Source organism: Anopheles nili, chromosome 2, assembly GCF_943737925.1.
Source record: "Anopheles nili chromosome 2, idAnoNiliSN_F5_01, whole genome shotgun sequence".
Lineage (NCBI taxonomy): Eukaryota > Metazoa > Arthropoda > Insecta > Diptera > Culicidae > Anopheles > Anopheles nili.
The window spans coordinates 28,759,976-28,776,099 of NC_071291.1; the positions used below are offsets into that span (position 1 = coordinate 28,759,976).

The 16,124-nt window shown below is 45.2% G+C and overlaps 3 protein-coding genes across 3 annotated transcripts; 1 reads left to right on the forward strand and 2 right to left on the reverse strand.

Moving 5' to 3' along the window:
* Positions 1-4,333: 4,333 nt before the first annotated feature.
* Positions 4,334-7,862, reverse strand: LOC128720877 (uncharacterized). The gene is given in 8 exon segments (XM_053814579.1): positions 4,334-4,981; positions 5,057-5,616; positions 5,712-5,809; positions 5,879-5,967; positions 6,043-6,322; positions 6,392-6,475; positions 7,692-7,768; positions 7,831-7,862. Coding segments are annotated over 8 exon segments (1,800 nt in total). The 3' UTR covers positions 4,334-4,401.
* Positions 7,863-8,355: 493 nt separating this feature from the next.
* On the forward strand, positions 8,356-10,443 carry LOC128721199 (uncharacterized). The gene is made up of 3 exons (XM_053814926.1): positions 8,356-8,632; positions 9,371-9,833; positions 9,915-10,443. Exons 1-3 carry the CDS (start codon positions 8,386-8,388, stop codon positions 10,360-10,362), a joined length of 1,158 nt encoding a protein of 385 aa, XP_053670901.1. The 5' UTR covers positions 8,356-8,385; the 3' UTR covers positions 10,363-10,443.
* Positions 10,444-10,649: 206 nt separating this feature from the next.
* On the reverse strand, positions 10,650-14,934 carry LOC128731275 (peptidyl-prolyl cis-trans isomerase G-like). Its single transcript, XM_053824382.1, has 9 exons — positions 14,892-14,934; positions 14,488-14,720; positions 14,304-14,409; positions 14,132-14,219; positions 13,339-13,368; positions 13,113-13,252; positions 12,906-13,038; positions 12,565-12,817; positions 10,650-12,478 (listed from the first exon to the last, which is right to left on the reverse strand). The coding sequence occupies exons 2-9, from the start codon at positions 14,698-14,700 to the stop codon at positions 10,844-10,846; spliced, it is 2,598 nt and encodes an 865-aa protein (XP_053680357.1). The 5' UTR covers positions 14,701-14,720; positions 14,892-14,934; the 3' UTR covers positions 10,650-10,843.
* Positions 14,935-16,124: the final 1,190 nt, after the last annotated feature.

Here is a 16,124-nt window from a genome sequence, read left to right on the forward strand (position 1 = left end):
CAGATTTAGAGGCAGTGACCTCTTTGAAGTAAAATCTAGTTTAGCAGCAACTTTACTGGCGATGCTTCCATGAACTCGTGTCCGCAACTGATTAATGTGAGAACGAAGCTTCCTACCCCGCTCAATAGTTACTTCATACATAACTCTTCCGATGTGTCCGCTTATCACACCTGGGACCCAATTCCAACTATTACGACGATATTGCTTTACATATACTAAGTCGTTGACTTTAAAATTCCTCAAATTCATCCTAGTGCTTTCTACCATAGTATCTAAAACTGGTTGTGATCGTAAAAGCTCCAAACATGTACGAATCTTCCGATTGAACATTACCTCGGCAGGTGATTTGTGATCCAACAACTTGCTCGGTGTACTCCTGTATGTAAGTAGAAACGTATCTATTGCCTCTGCTACGGTGCTTCCCCCTTCCTTAATCTTTTTTAAGGCTCTTTTAAAAGTATCGACGAACCTTTCTGCTTGTCCGTTCGACTGAGGATGGAAAGGTGCTGTGCAGATGTGTTCAATGCCGTTTATGTTGCAGAACTCTGCAAAATCTGCACTTGTAAATTGTGTTCCATTATCGGTCACCAAAACAGTTGGCATTCCAAAACGTGCAAACAAATTTCGAAGAATGCGAATGGTGGCTATTGCTGAGATTGTTCTTGTTGAAATGATTTCCGGCCATTTTGAAAAAGAGTCAATTACTAAAAGAAAGTATTCACCATCAATAGGGCCTGCGTAGTCCACATGCACCCGCTGCCACGGTACATTCGTTTTTGGCCATGTTATTGGTAAGCTGGACGCAGGAGACTTTGCTGCCAATGCACATTGTTGGCAACATTTGACCAGGCTCTCAATATCTGAATCTAAGCCAGGCCAATAGACATAGCTTCGAGCCAAAGCTTTCATTCTCTCAATTCCCGGGTGGCCTAAGTGTAGCTGATTCAAGCACATACATCGCTGCGACGATGGAATTATTAATCTTTCCCCAAAAAGGAGACATCCCCCAACCGTTGACAAGGACTCACGCCTATTGTAAAACTTGTTCAAACTTTGATCTTTAACTGCTGCTTGCGGCCATCCATTTTTAGTAAAGTCGTACACTTTCCGCAATTGAGCATCATTTTGCATCTCTCGTTCAACATCAGTGAACTTTAACGGTAAGACTTTACTCACACTGTTCACAACTGATTGTATGTCTTCCTCCATTTCTATGCTTGCGATCACGTAGTCATCTTCAGGTTTTTCATGCTTAGCTATTAGTCTCGAAAGTACATCGGCATTACCAAATTTATGTGTAGGCACGAATTCCAATTCAAAATCGTATAGAAGCAACGTTAAAGCATAACGCTGTAGACGATTGGCTGTATACACCGGTATACCAGTTTTTGATCCAAAAATTCGTAACAGTGGTTTATGATCTGTTTGTAGGAGAAAATGTCTTCCGTATATTAGTTTGTGAAATTTGGTTACTGCAAAGATAATAGCTAATCCTTCTCGGTCTGGTTGACTATACTTTTGTTCTGTTCTGGTTAACGTACGTGATGCATGTTGCACAACTTTGATCGACCCGTCTCTAAACTTGTGGCTAATAGTCGCTCCTAGTGCAAAGGAAGAGGCATCCGCCGCCACTATTATCTTCTCGCGCGGATCGTAGTGTGTTAATAGTAAGTCTGAGGAAAGTATCACTTTAAATTGATCAAAAGCATCCTGACATTGCTTTGTCCAACTAAAAGTAGCTCCTTCACGAAGAAGATTATCCAATGGATGACGTAGCTTGCTGATGTTCCTTACAAATTTTCCGTAATAATTCACTGCTCCAAGGAATGATCTCACTCCTGTAACATCGGTTGGAACTTGCAATTTAAGAATTGCATCAATCCTAGCAGGATCAGGTCGAAGTCCCTTCGAATCTAACAAATGGCCCAAGTACTTTATCTGTTTCTTTTGAAACGAGCATTTATCCAATTGAATGGTGAAGCCATAGTCTTCAATTCTTCTAAGCACAGCTCTAAGATTTTTCATATGGGCTTCCTCATTTGGTCCTCCAACCACAATGTCATCCAAATAAACAGCAACGCCATCTAGACCTGCTAGCATAACATCCATCAGTTGCTGAAAAGCTCCCGGGGCCGTTTTCACTCCTGGAGGTAATCTGTTGTAAACGTACAATCCTCGATGAGTAGTTACACTAAGCATCGGTCGACAAGATTCCTCGACTTCTACCTGAAGAAACGCATCAGATAGATCAATCTGGCTGAAAATTGTACAAGTCACCAAACTTGCAAAAATATCCTGGGGAAGAGGAAGCGGGTATTGATGAGGCAGCAACCTATCATTCAACCCCGTAGAGTAATCTCCGCATACTCTTATCTTCCCGTTTGCCTTACGCACAACTACAATTGGCGCAGCCCAATCCGAATAATCCACTTTGGAAATTATACCATCTTTTTCCAGCCGTTCAAGCTCATCGTTCACTGCTTGAAACATTGCGTAAGCCACGGGCCGCTTTGGTCGAAAAACAGGCGTTGCGCCCTCTTTCAGCTTCAACTGAATTTTCGCCTTCCTGCAGCAACCTAGTTTGCCGGAAAATAGGTTCGGGAACTCCTTCTGCAATTTTATGCTGCATGGTTCAACTAAACCTACGCGATTGCATACTGATGTCAGGGGCACGTTCCACAAATTAAACGCGTCCATGGAATCTTTTCCAAAAAGTGCCAAATCCTCCGTAGCCACACGAATTATGCAACTCTTGCACTGTTCCGCTACGATCATGGAACCTACAAACTCGCCTATCAAGCGCAAAAGATCACCAGATGCAGTTCTCGCCTTTATCTTTGAAGGAGTTAATGTTGGTTTCCCAATATGTTGCCACAATCTCTGTGAAATGATGGTTATATCAGCGCCTGTATCAAGCATCATTTCCACTGGGATTCCATTAATTGCAACATTGACGCATCCACGTCCGCTCTTAACTGCGTTGACCGTCACGATTCTTACATTGCGGTTTCGCCTAGTTTTGCTTGTCCACCGAGACGCTGCATTGCAAAACCCTTCTTTGTGTCCAAACTTAAAACACTTGTGACACTTATGGCTCTTATAAGTGCAGTACCTAGCCCAGTGGTCTTCTCCACATAAAAAGCATGCCAGTCTACTTTTCTCGGGACGTTGGTGTGGCTTCTTATTAATTTGCCACCTTCCCTTCGGGCTTCGACACTTTTCTTCGCCAATCAACTGGACTTTCCTTTCTCCCGCGAGCAAAGTTGTATCTTTCTTAAGATTCGCCAGCTTTTCACCCAACTCTGATAGTTGCGCAAGCGTAACATCCTTTTTTTCTTCCATACGGCTCAGCAGTTTCATACGCACATCGGCATCTTCTTCGTCTTTCAGACCACACACAAAGATCAAACACTTCATTGTTTCCTCGCTGAGCCCGGCTAGTTCCGCCTCTAGCGTAGCCTTATTTATCCGGCATGAAAACGTAACATAGTCCTCTGTGCGTGTTTTTTGCAACTGAAAACACTTGTATCTTTTGCTGACGTCCGACTCCTTTGAACCAAACAGTGCCCGCAACTTCACTATGGTTTCCGCGAAACCAAAATCACCTGGATTTTTGGGCAGTATATAGTTGTTGTATCGCTCATGTTCCGCCACACCAAGTTTACGCAATAACAATCGCACCTTGGCATCATCCGGCAATTTTGCAGCATCTTTTTCAAAAAGCCCCTCAAAACGCCTGTACCATGCAGCAAACGTAACGTTCTCCTCCGGATCATAACGAAATTCCGTCACATGATTCGCCAACGAGTCAATCAGGAATTCCGGTCCGGTCGATTCACGCATATTCATGGACGACATCATACGCGTTAGAAAACTTTCTTGCTGCTTCAAAAATGCTTCCTGCTGTTGGTGTAGGATGCACTGTTGCTGCTTGAACATTTCGTGTATCCAAGCGGTGTTAGGCTCAGGGACGCTGCCTTGCCGGTGGCTTTCATGGCTGCTTCGCGATGGCTGCTGTTCATCGTTGAGGTCATCTGGGTTCAGCATCGTGTATCTGAGGTGTGACTCTTTTTTTTAATATTATAACAATTACTATGGTTACTTTCAACTATAATATTTCACGTAGATTTGTATTTTCCTCGTCGCCACTTTTGTATTCTATGAACGTTACACTTTATTTTACATTTAATACGCACAACTTAATATCTATGTTTTAACATCCGTCCTCGTCGACGGTCCCGGCAGAAGAGAGCGAGTCACTCCCGGGTGCCTGTCTAAGTGCCCACGTCAACAAGGTCACTCGTGAGTGGCACATTAGACTACGCTCCCAACAATTTTAATGCTCTTAAAGTTCCAAATTATCCACTGGACTCCGATTTCCATAGTTCTTGCGGGTGCTCGTTAGATGTCCTGCGCCAGCAAGTACAGCTGACCCTTGATCCAAGGGTAGTACTCGCTTATGCGCGTGTAAATGGCCGGTCGGCCCTGATCACACTGGGCCCCTGTGCTGTAGATTCCCACCACATAATTGACCGGTTGCCAGTCGTAGGTCATGTATACGGTGCCGTACAGCCCGGTACCGGATTCGGCACACACGGACGGCTCCTCTTCGCAGAAGCTTTCTTCCCTGTCCGGCAGGACACACATTTCCGTGAGCGTCAAATTAGCGTAGTGCTTCAGCCGGCAGTCAATGTAGTACAGGGGAGCTACGGAGTTAGCCGTCACAGCTTCCGTCACTCCGTTATACCCCGTGGAAATCAGCTTCGCCGGTAAGCGATCCTTCTCCGGCCACATGCAAGCCGGCACGCTGTACTCCGTGATCAGGATCGGCGCATCGAGGATGATGATAGCGATATTGTAGTGATTGGTCTGGTGTTCGAACAGTGGATGGACTACGGTGGACGCGACATTCCGTACCTGGATCACTCGTTCGTCAGATCCGACTATACCGATTTTGACGGTGCTCTTCTGCGACTTGAACCTGCAGAAGAATTAAGATCCGGTGTTAGCGATGCCCACTGTCCTTTTTTTCGCTCCGCGCCCCACACAAACTCACCGAAGGACACACTGAGCCGCAGTCACCACAAAATGCCGGGCGACGAGCGTTCCCACACATTCCACCTTGTCGGTTTCGCCACGAATAAGCGCCAGATGCGAGTGAAGCTGTTGCTCTTTAGTAGTCCGCCGGTACACATCGTACAGCTCATGACAGTGCTCGATCTCGCGCACGATCCCCTGCAATTTTTCCCGCTTGTCATCCGCCTTCAAAAGGTCATCATTCGTGCAGCAGTTGAGCACGTCCGTACCCTCGAAGCCGCACTGCTCCAGCGAGCTGACGTTACGTGCCTTCCCCTTCAGCTGCTTGTAGATCTGGGGACAGGACTCGATGCGCATGCAGACACCTTCCTTATCATCCTTGGTGATACACTTTTCACCTAGCCCTGCGTCCGGGATGGTGAACAAAATGCGATCCCGGGAAATGATCTCCCGAATCCAGTCGGCGTACTTCGACACCGGTACGAACTGCTGCTGCTCGTCACAAAACAAACCCGCCACCATCGGGTGCATGGAGTACTTGTCCAAATCGCGTATCTGGAGCAAGCTGCCCGTCGGTTTCTGCAATCAAACAACACAAATAAGGCCAGGCGAAGATCAGGTTCGGGGTGGTTTTCAAGAGTGTTCTTGTTGATAAGCTTCCGCTTGTACCGTACCCGTTCGCACCATTGCGCGAAAGTTTTGTTAAGGCAAGCTGCCTGAGTCGCCGCCGAACACACGGTCGTGTTTTGGATGACCTTGCCCAGCGCGGGGTCTGAAAGCAGATGACCGTAGTTGGTAAGCAATCGAGTAGAACTTGGTACATAAAATGCTACAAAATTACCGTAGGCTACGTCCTGCACCTTGGAGTACGAAACGATGCTATCCGTGGGCCAGAGACAAGCTGCCGTGTTCTCGTACGGTAGTCTGAAACTGAGTTCGTATGTACGATAGTAATTATCACCGCCCTTTCGATCACCACCCAAGCCCGATTTCCCCGTCCCATACTTGGTAGTTCCGTTGATCCGCAGCACGACGGGCGCATTTTCGCTATTGACGTTGAGAGCTTTGTAGTCGGTGTAAGCTATCCGGTCCGCAATGGGTAGATCGAAGTTCGATTGAAGCTGCACGTGCACTGACTTCCAGTCGGGCGGTACACAACCGGCCGTAGACAGGATGTAGTAGTCGTTTACCAGCACACCCAGACAAGTGGTATCATTATTTCGCTTAATAAGCGCGATGTGGCAGAAGTCTGTGTAGACTCTCCGTAGATACTTCAAAGGACATTCTGAAGCGAAAAATAAAATCTTTATTAATCACTGCACTCGATCTCCCCACGCAGGAGTTCGTCGCTTACCATCGATCTCGATGTGTTCGTAGGTCATGAAATGGTTTCGAAAATCCTGCAACATTGACCGCCCATCGTATTCCTGCGGGTTGCCTGTGATAGGATAGAGACGGTAGAACCTTACGTTAGTTTATGGGACTACTTCAGGGATTAGCGTAAGCTTCACAAATGCATTCATCACTTTTGCACGAGACGCCGACGGCCACGATTAGAAGGAACGCGAGCGACACCGGTGGAAACATCCTGCCCAGCCTGCAACTGAAGCTCGCTGAGAACGGGAGAACTTTACCAAAAAACTTGTTTCTTCGACGGCTGGCACCGTCTGACTGGTACCTACCGAGTCTGGTGAGTTTGCATCGGACGACCTTGCCTTCCACCAGCGCAACTTATCGCTGCAGCCGCCCGAATCTGTTCTCGCTTCCGTCGGCAGAGCTTATTCTCGTTTGGTGGATCCCCCCGCAATCGGTGATCGAGGTAAGTTTGAAACGAAAAATAAACAACACGTGAAGTTCACAGTGATCGAATGGTTTCTTTGGCTTGAACACTTGAATATTAATGACTTAAATAAATTTTTGTTTTTTTATTTTTCTTATGACGGTCGATGGTCGATGGTGCCTTAAATATATTTAAATAATTGTCTTTTTTTTGCTATCTTTCTTGCTTCTTGTATTTGTTTGCATGGTATAGAGTAATACGTTGAATAGATTATAATCATATCATTCCCGGAGAAACCGAATGGGGTGTGGGTTTTCCCAAAATGTAATACCGGTTGTGATAAAATCGCTTCGCCCGTAAACCTCCCTAGAGAGAACGATCGAATTGCCTTAATGAAGGTGTGCATTAGCAGTGTTAGCTGTGTAATTACTAGAAAGAATTAGTCATAATTAATCAGAGATGTAGAGGAAAAAGAAACAAACTGCTGATCTAAGGGAAATTTCTACTAAATTAGCATAATGTTGTACAAACGCTATTCGAAAATTAAAGATCTATGTTAAACCGATTTAGGTTATGTTCAAACAGAAACGTATCACCAACGGCCACTTATTTAGCGCTTAAGGGTTTTCTACTCCTTTCAATCCACTAAAGCAACGGTTCTTTTCGTGTTCGAGACAAAGCATTTGATTCAATTAGCATCAATCATCAATGCTCATGTTTGAGGTTCATTCGGTGCCAGCATAAAAATCAACTACTCTTATACTACCATACGACGATGCTCAGCAACACAAGATTGTGGCCAACGTTCCCAGCCTCGAGTCGAATACTTCAATGTCGGAACATTGCCGGGTTTGTTATCGAAGCTGCCTTTTACTCTAGAGAGAAAAACCAATGATCGCGAAAATTAGGAGGGAGAAAGCCAAACGTGTCAAACTGACTAGATTGACTGACCTAATTGCAATAAAGAGATATTTAAATAAAGCTTTGATTGCATGAAACTTAAGAAAATTTACCTAAAGAAGATCCATAATGAAGTCAAAACCATGTAGCATCAATAAGAATGGTTTTAAACCAGCTTAGATGTAAATTAATTCCATGCTTTCAAACATCTGACTATGTTTTGAATCCTATCCAACAGATTTTAAGCAATGCCAAACAAAACTAACAACGCAAAATAAAACACACACAAATTTTACAGAAATATGATTTGTGTAGCATGCATCTGTTGTACAAAAAATGCATCGATTGCGCATAAGCATTCCCACGATCGAGTACGATGTGAAGAGCATATGTTTGACGCCCATGGTGTAAACAATTGAGAATGTATATCTCTACCGTCGAGCATCCAGCAGAATATAACTTATCAGTTGCCTTGAGCGTATTTCGCATGCGGCTGCGCGCGCTCGTTATATAACGTCAGTTTCGCTGTATCATAGTACTATCAGCGTATTGGGTTACCGGCTTGTGCTCCGGCGTTTGAATCTTGGCGGACCAGTGTTAGTCTTGTCTCAGCAGCAGTGACTGTGAACTTGGTGTTGCTCGGGAAAGCCTAAAAGCGTGCCCTGATCATGTACTCCCAGAACGTATCCGGTGATAATGGTGCCGCGAACAATGTGCGTGTTGTCGACTTTCGTTCCGACACGATCAGCGTGCCGACACCGAGCATGCGCCAAGCGATCTTCACCGCTGAGGTAGGCGACGATGTCTACGGTGAAGATCCGACTGTCCGCAAGCTGGAGGAGAGATCGGCGGCGCTGTTTGGGAAGGAAGCGGCTCTCTTTGTACCGACTGGCACGATGGCAAATCTTCTAGCGAGTAAGTTTTAACCGTTTTCAATTAACCGCAAATGTGGCGTTGATAATGCATGCGACCGTTTTGCGTGAACACCGAGATCAAATGCGTCGATGGCATTCGAGTAAGTTTAGTATTTCTCTTTGTTTTACGCATAGCAAATTATCCAACAGCTCGCATAGCTACTAGCATTTTACGACGACTGTACCAGGATAGTGTCTGATAACGAACTGACAATAGCAGGTTATTATAGATAACGATTAAGATACGATTGTTAACTTTCTGCTGTGACACTGATCAATTATTGGCTCAGATTTACTCAACTTTGCAATAACTATGGCGTTCTGAATAAAAATAGCTCATCCTGATTTATGTGTATAGAAAACAGCCTAAACTAAGATGTAAGACGAATTTTTAAATATTCAATTTGAATATTTGAATATCAATATTTAGATACCTAATGCAATTGCAGTCCGCGTAAAGCAGTAAACTCGATTGGCCGATATCAACCAGGAATGTAGCGTACAATTTTCCAATTTGAATAAACTTTTGATCGCCCAAAGATTGGTCCAACCAAAGACTGAGGACAACGGGATTGAAAGCGCATGTTGCTCTGCTATTATCGTATGCTTTCGAGCCCGCCTTCGTGCGCAATTCCAGCATATCAAAGGGATGTCCAATTAAATGCCCAGCTTAAACCCCACACAACCAAGCGGCAATATTTTAAACATTCATGCACGTTTCCAATTCGGTTATCTCCAGTGATGGTCCACTGCTCCCGGCGCGGCACTGAAGCCATCGTGGGCGATATGGCGCACGGATTTCTCTACGAGCAAGGAGGCGCAGCCCAGATCGCCGGCGTGCTGCTGAACACCATCAAAAACAACCCGGACGGGACGTTCTGTCTGAACGAGCTCGTGCACAAGTTCCGCGGTTTCGACGTCCACGAACCGAACACGGTGCTCGTGATGGTGGAGAACACGCACAACATCTGCGGTGGCAAGGTGTTACCGCTGGATTGGCTCGAAAAGCTGGCCGTTATATGCCGCGAGAAGGGCGCCAAGGTGCACATGGACGGTGCGCGCGTATTTAATGCGGCCGCCCACATGAACCTGCCAGTCTCGCGCATCGTACGGGACGTCGATTCGGTGTGCTTTTGCTTGAGCAAAGGTCTTGCCTGCCCGGTAGGATCGATGTTGATCGGCACGAAGGACTTTATCAAAGAGTGAGTGAGATTTGAGAACGAAAGAGCAGTTTTTCTTTCAAGAGAACAGCAAATACACCCCTTATCTGTTTCTTTTCGCAGGGCACACCGTTTGCGGAAGGCGCTGGGTGGTGGTATGCGGCAGGTGGGATTCCTGGCCGCGGCCGGGCTTTGTGCGTTAGATGAAATTGTACCGAAGCTGAAGGACGATCACGTACGCACGAGACGTATTGCGGAAGCGATCGATCAGCTTGCGAGTCCCATCTTTAAGGTTGATTTGGCCAACCTGCACAGCAACATCCTGATGGTGCAGATACTCAGCAAGAGTGTAACCTCGAGCGATTTCGCCCACCGGCTGGCTATCGTTAGTGCCGGGGAGCAGAAAGCCGGAGTTGTCGATTCGGAGGGTAACAGCATTGTCGTGAAGGTGAGCGCACGTGACTGGAGCTTTGCGCGCATCGTCATTTATACTAACATTACCGATGAGGACGTCGAACTAGCCATCGCAAAGATTCGCTATGTGATGCGAGAGTATGAGAATGATTTGTAAATTGAGCAGGTGCAGTTGCAAATTGTATACTGCATTATAGCAACGCAATAAACGGTTGCTACTTTAATAAAAAAAGCATAAGTGGAGATGATTTTAAATACTGCTTGTGGTCTCAAAATTTCATGCCAAATCCTTTTTAGTACATATGACGACATAACCGTACGGTCGACAATAAATAATTCCATCTAGTATTTCCTCCCTTCTTTACTTCACTCATTAACCCCAGTCATACTCATTTATAATGCTGCATTTTAAAGGAAATAAATATGCACACACTAGAATTGGTGGTAGTTGTATTAGTAGTAAGAATAGGTTTATTGAAAATGAAAGCCAATACAAGAATATGTTTATCATATCAGAGACATTCGTTTGCTCTGTTTGTAAAAAGATTTCCCATAGTTTAGTGGAAACTAATCGATTTGACGTGGAGAAACGTAGCAATCGTAGCTACTTGTCCAATGTAGACATTCGCTCCGATTCTCTAGGACGAACTGTTTGACGAGTGGCGTCGAGTTTTGCGTTTTTTATCCTTTCGCTTCTTACGATTTTTTCCCTTTTTCGACGAACCCGCTGATGAGGACGACGATGAAGCCGAGGATGAAGTGCTTGACGATCGCCGTTTGCCGCTGCTTTTGGTCTTCTTTTTATGATTGCCACCACCCGACGAGGATGCGCTGACATTCGTTACAACTGTCTCAAGAATACGTTGAGCTGCTTCCTGCGCGTTTAATTTTTCGATGGTTTCTTTTTTGAGCTGCTTCAACTGAGCCAAATCCATGACGGCATCCAGGGCGGCTCCGTTTTCATCGCGCTCTTCCTTATACTTACGCTGTTGTTGTTGCTGCTGCTTCTCCCGTGCTTTGCGCTGCTGTTCCTCTATTTCCTTTTCCATATGACTCTTGAGCAGTAGTAGCGTTTCGGCACGTTTTAACATTTTTTCCTTCTGCACACGAGCTTTTTCTTCTTCCGTTTCCTCCTTTTTAATGACAACCGGGGAGGCCTTTGCTGCCTCGACAGCTGCCGTTGCAGCGACCACGATCGCGGTTGCTACTGAGCCTGGACTTTTATCTCTAAAATTCTCGAGATCTTTTCCATTGGACGCCTTTGAATGGGCCATTTTTTCACCTGCCATCGAACGTGGCCCCGATCGGGCATTGTTGGCAGGTGAACCGGATCGATCGCGCCGCGTGCGTTCTTCGGGTGCTGGGGAACTACCCGAGCCACTCGAACTATCTCGGTGACGGTGACGTCTTCTCTCAGGGCTTCTAGATCGCGAGTGATTCTCAGACCGATCTCTACGAGAACGCCGAGAATAGCCGTCATCGTGGCTACGGGAACGACGACGATCGCGATCGAAACGATCGTTGTAGGTACCGAAACGTCCGCGAGGACGCGAATAATATGACCCAACAACGGCTCCACCCCCACCGTATCGTCTCTGTTGCTGATAGCGATTAAACGGTTGACCGGAAGAGAAACCATACGGCTGCCGATAACGATTGCCTGCCCGGTAGTTTGGTTGAGGCGATCGACCTCGATAATCATCCATTCTACGGTGATCTCGCGATCGGCTCCTTGAACGATCACGCTTGCGGTCCTCGGTTGGTCTCCGCCGCTCCTCCGATTTTGTCTGTTCGTTAGATTTCTTTTTTGGTTCCACACCAAGAGCCTTGGCCAGGGTGTCACTCTTCTTATGCGATGCTTCATCCGGCTCCGTGTCGGACGCACCAGCCGGATGATGCTCGTAATCTAATGCATTCATATCGATCGACCCGTTGGATTTGGCTCGCTGCAGCTGCGGTTGATTTTTGACGGCATCATCCGCTCGCTTCGGTTCTACAGAAGCATCGGGCGACTCACTTGACGATCGGTTCTGTGTGGCTGGCTGCTCCTGGTTCAACTCGAAGAACGATTTTTTCGAGACTCCTTTCGCGAGCTCCTCGTGGCGTTTTCTACGCTCCGTTTCGCGTCGCTTGATCTCCGTTTCTCTTTGCCGTTTTTCATCTTCCAATTTTTCCAGATCGGTCATTTTAATCGTACGTTTTTGAGCTGCTCGCCAATGAATTGGAGTTTGGCTTCTAGAGCGGCTACGAGAACGCGAAGGCGTACGATAACGCTGACAATCAATAAAAACAAATGAATATTAGAGCGCTTGTACTCAGTCATCATCATGCGCAACCCAACATGCTCATTTATACGTACAAAATGACCTCGTCCCTTGATAATCCGACCGCTCCGGGAAAGTGGCACGCGCTTCTTAGACCATCCGAACGGTTTTGTCTGATCCTTTGACCTTTGATCTCGTCTACGATCATCGTCTTGGTCGACACGTTTGTCAGATCGCATAAGGTATTTGTTCGATACCTCAGGAATTTCATCCGGATCAATTTTGGTTATCGTTGCCAAGGGGTGAATATCATCCTCCACTTCTCCTTCCTCAACTGAATCTCTTTCACTGAGCAAATAAAACATCATTACAGTATAGCAGCATTCAAGAGTGTTGTGGGAAGAATGGTAAATATTGAGGAAAACAAGCGGCTTACTTGGATCGTTTCGACCTTGGAGGTGTTTCTTTTCCGCGTTTCTTCTTTTTTTCCTTTTTACGCTTTCTGCTAGAATCATCGTCAGAATCGTCACTTGAAGCTGCGACTTTTTTCTTCTTTTTCTCTTTCTTTTCTGCTTGAAAAAATTTGTAAGACATTCAGCATCTCATGGTGGGTCGGACGCCAACATTCCTAATGTTTTTTTACCTTTTACGTGACGAACTAATTCGCCACAGTTTGATACCATTGCATCTTGCAATGGACGAGAATTTCGATCGACCGGTAGCTGTTCGAGCTGTCGTACTAAATCCTGACCGGAAACAACATGGCCAAAAACAACGTGAACACTGCAAGAATGAAGTATGGAATAGACAAATTAGTGATGTCTTAGGAAAATATTTGGCGCCATTAACGTAAATTAAAATATACTCACTTGTCAAGATGTGGAGCAGGTTGCGTTGTACTACAATAGAGAAAGAAAAAACACAGAAAGAACAATTGATTGGCAAATGAATTGCTTGATTGTGGGCATGGATCGTAGCAGAGCATTTGCACCATCAGATGGTAGGATTCAATTCACCGGGCGCATAGATGACATCTTAAGCAGTTGGTTGTAGATGATATCTAGAATCAGCGTGGCGACCGAATATGCTCGTACGGAACTCGCTCGAACTACGACGGACATACCAAAGGATAGTTTGTTGTCCCACACGAGACACCTCTTTGTGGCATACGGGCGGCTACGTGTTACCGAGTACTGAAAAGATCAACCTGACGCACAACACCGGACGATTTCGCATCCAACGAGGGCTTGCCTTGGGGAATTGCGGTTCCTGGCATGCATCCTGTAAACTGCATCGAGCGAACAAACGAAGGATCGGCCACAACGATCTATGTCCCTCGATGCATGCATGGATGAGTGCTCTGTTTATTTCATTTTAAATCCTTTTCACCAATCGGCACCTAGGCGATTACAATGGCCAGACCCAGCTGTCCAGAGAACAGGTTTTATGGGATGGCACACCTTGTGCCCTCTAAATGTAATGAATACAAGGGGTACAAAAGCAACAAAATGTGGAGGTGAGAGTGCTATCCACTATCTGGTTACACATGCGCTGGAAAAAAACTTATCAGTGGTATTGAGCAAATTTTTTTCATTGTTAAATGACACGTGGCATCCTAAAAATCGTAGAAATAGTGCAGATGTAAATGAATAAACTACTCACATGAAAAATTGGGAGCCATTCGTGTTTTTTCCACGATTGGCCATAGAGAGCAAAAATGCTCGATCATGTTTCAGAGTGAAAGCTTCGTCTGTGAAGTGTAAAAAAGAAAAAAATCACAATAGAATTTATTTAAATTATCCATACCTTCCATATTAATTTAAATTATCCGTACCTTCGAAGGTTCCCCCGTAGATAGATTCACCACCAGTTCCGTTACCATTCGAAAAATCTCCAGATTGTATCATGAAATCCTTCACAACTCGATGAAAAATTATACCCTAGAACAAATAACAAAAGTGTCGGTGTTCGATATATTGATGCATCAATCAGGGGGGACTAATTGCATTCTTGCTTACCTTGTAGTGAAGTGGTTTACCCGTTTTTTGCCCAATTCCCTTTTCCCCTGTGCACAGGGAGCGAAAATTCTCGCACGTCTTGGGGGCAATTGCCGGAAGCAGTTCGAACACGATACGCCCCGCAGGCAACCCACCCAGAGTAACATCGAAAAAACATCTTACTTTTTCTTGAGCCCGTTCTACGAGGGGACCGGCTTCGGAATCGATCGTCATTTTTTTTTGTTTCCTAAGTTCTACAACGAGCAAAACAAAAAATGGCGCTTGCTTATAACTGCAGCAAACAAGATAAACTGCAATTCTCAACACCCTGTGGATGCGAGATGTCTAATAGTGCTTTGATAAAACTTCAAACATTTGTTTTTTATTAAAGTATAAATCATAATTGAATGAAAAACCATACTAACCTAGGAAACGAAGCACAGTTCACCGATTCTAACACACTTTTTCACCACCGTTTTCGCGTCACTATCAATTTTGACAGTATGTTGTTCTGCCCAAATATGGAATGTTTACACGATTCGTCGAATGACTACGATATTCGCAAGGTTGTTATATGGCAATATAGGGTATATTCTTCTGTTTATTCAACTTAAACGAAAAAATTGAAACATTTTCCGGCAGTTTTTAGGCAAAATTCAGAGCAGTTCTGCGTTAGGACTCAAAATTCATTCATGTATGTACTCGACATTCATTCCTCGTTCATTCTCGACAGCAAGCCGAATGAATAGTATTTGATATAGCGAAATATCGATTCCGTGTGTTGTTACCTCGAACAATGCAAATGATTGTCAAGTTGTCGTGCAGTGGCGCAACCTTCTATGTTCAGCAAAGCGCTTACATTTGAAATGGGAAAAATACATTAAGAAAGGCGATAATTGTAAGACTATGCTCTTTATTGAGCATCAGAATATCATATAAATATTCTTGATCCTTCTTGATGGTTAAGGGTTCCCTCAAATAAGTGATCACAGGCTTCGGAAGCTGGAACAGCAAACCAAACCATGACAACCTGGAGAAAAAGATCAAGAAGAAGAAGAAGTAAAAGTTTGAGACGCAATAGGTAAAAACGGTATCTTCTGAACGCGCTCCGTCATTCATCATTCCGGTCCGGTTTTTCAATGTTTTCCTTCGCAAAACGACGCCAGACTTCTGTGGACTATTAGCGCACAGGTACGCGATTTCTGTTGGAAGTGTTTCGTGCGTGCAAGTGAATTAAGGCGGTCGCTACCGAAAAGCATTACACGCTATAAGAAAATTGAAGCAAAGATTCAATGGAAGTTGGAACTACATAACGCACACACTGCAGCCTAGAGAGAAGGTTAGTTTCCGAGACACGGCTACGCACGGTAGAAACAATAGTCTCGCTCGTGTGGGCTTGCGTTGTATCCTGGTGTGCCTTGGATTTTGGGGCGCTGGAAATGCTACGGGCACATAGCCAGTGTTTTGTGCGTAACTACGAAAAATGAAATTGATGGTCACCCTCCCGGATCTCGGGTGAGGGAAAAGGCCATACGCACCTTGCGGAAGAAGAAATGAGACAAAGTGAATTTTGCAATCACCAAAGGTCAGTGTATCGTTCTCATTTCCATAATCGGCTGGCAAGTATGGATCGCGTACGCGTATCGCGTTGTGCTCGT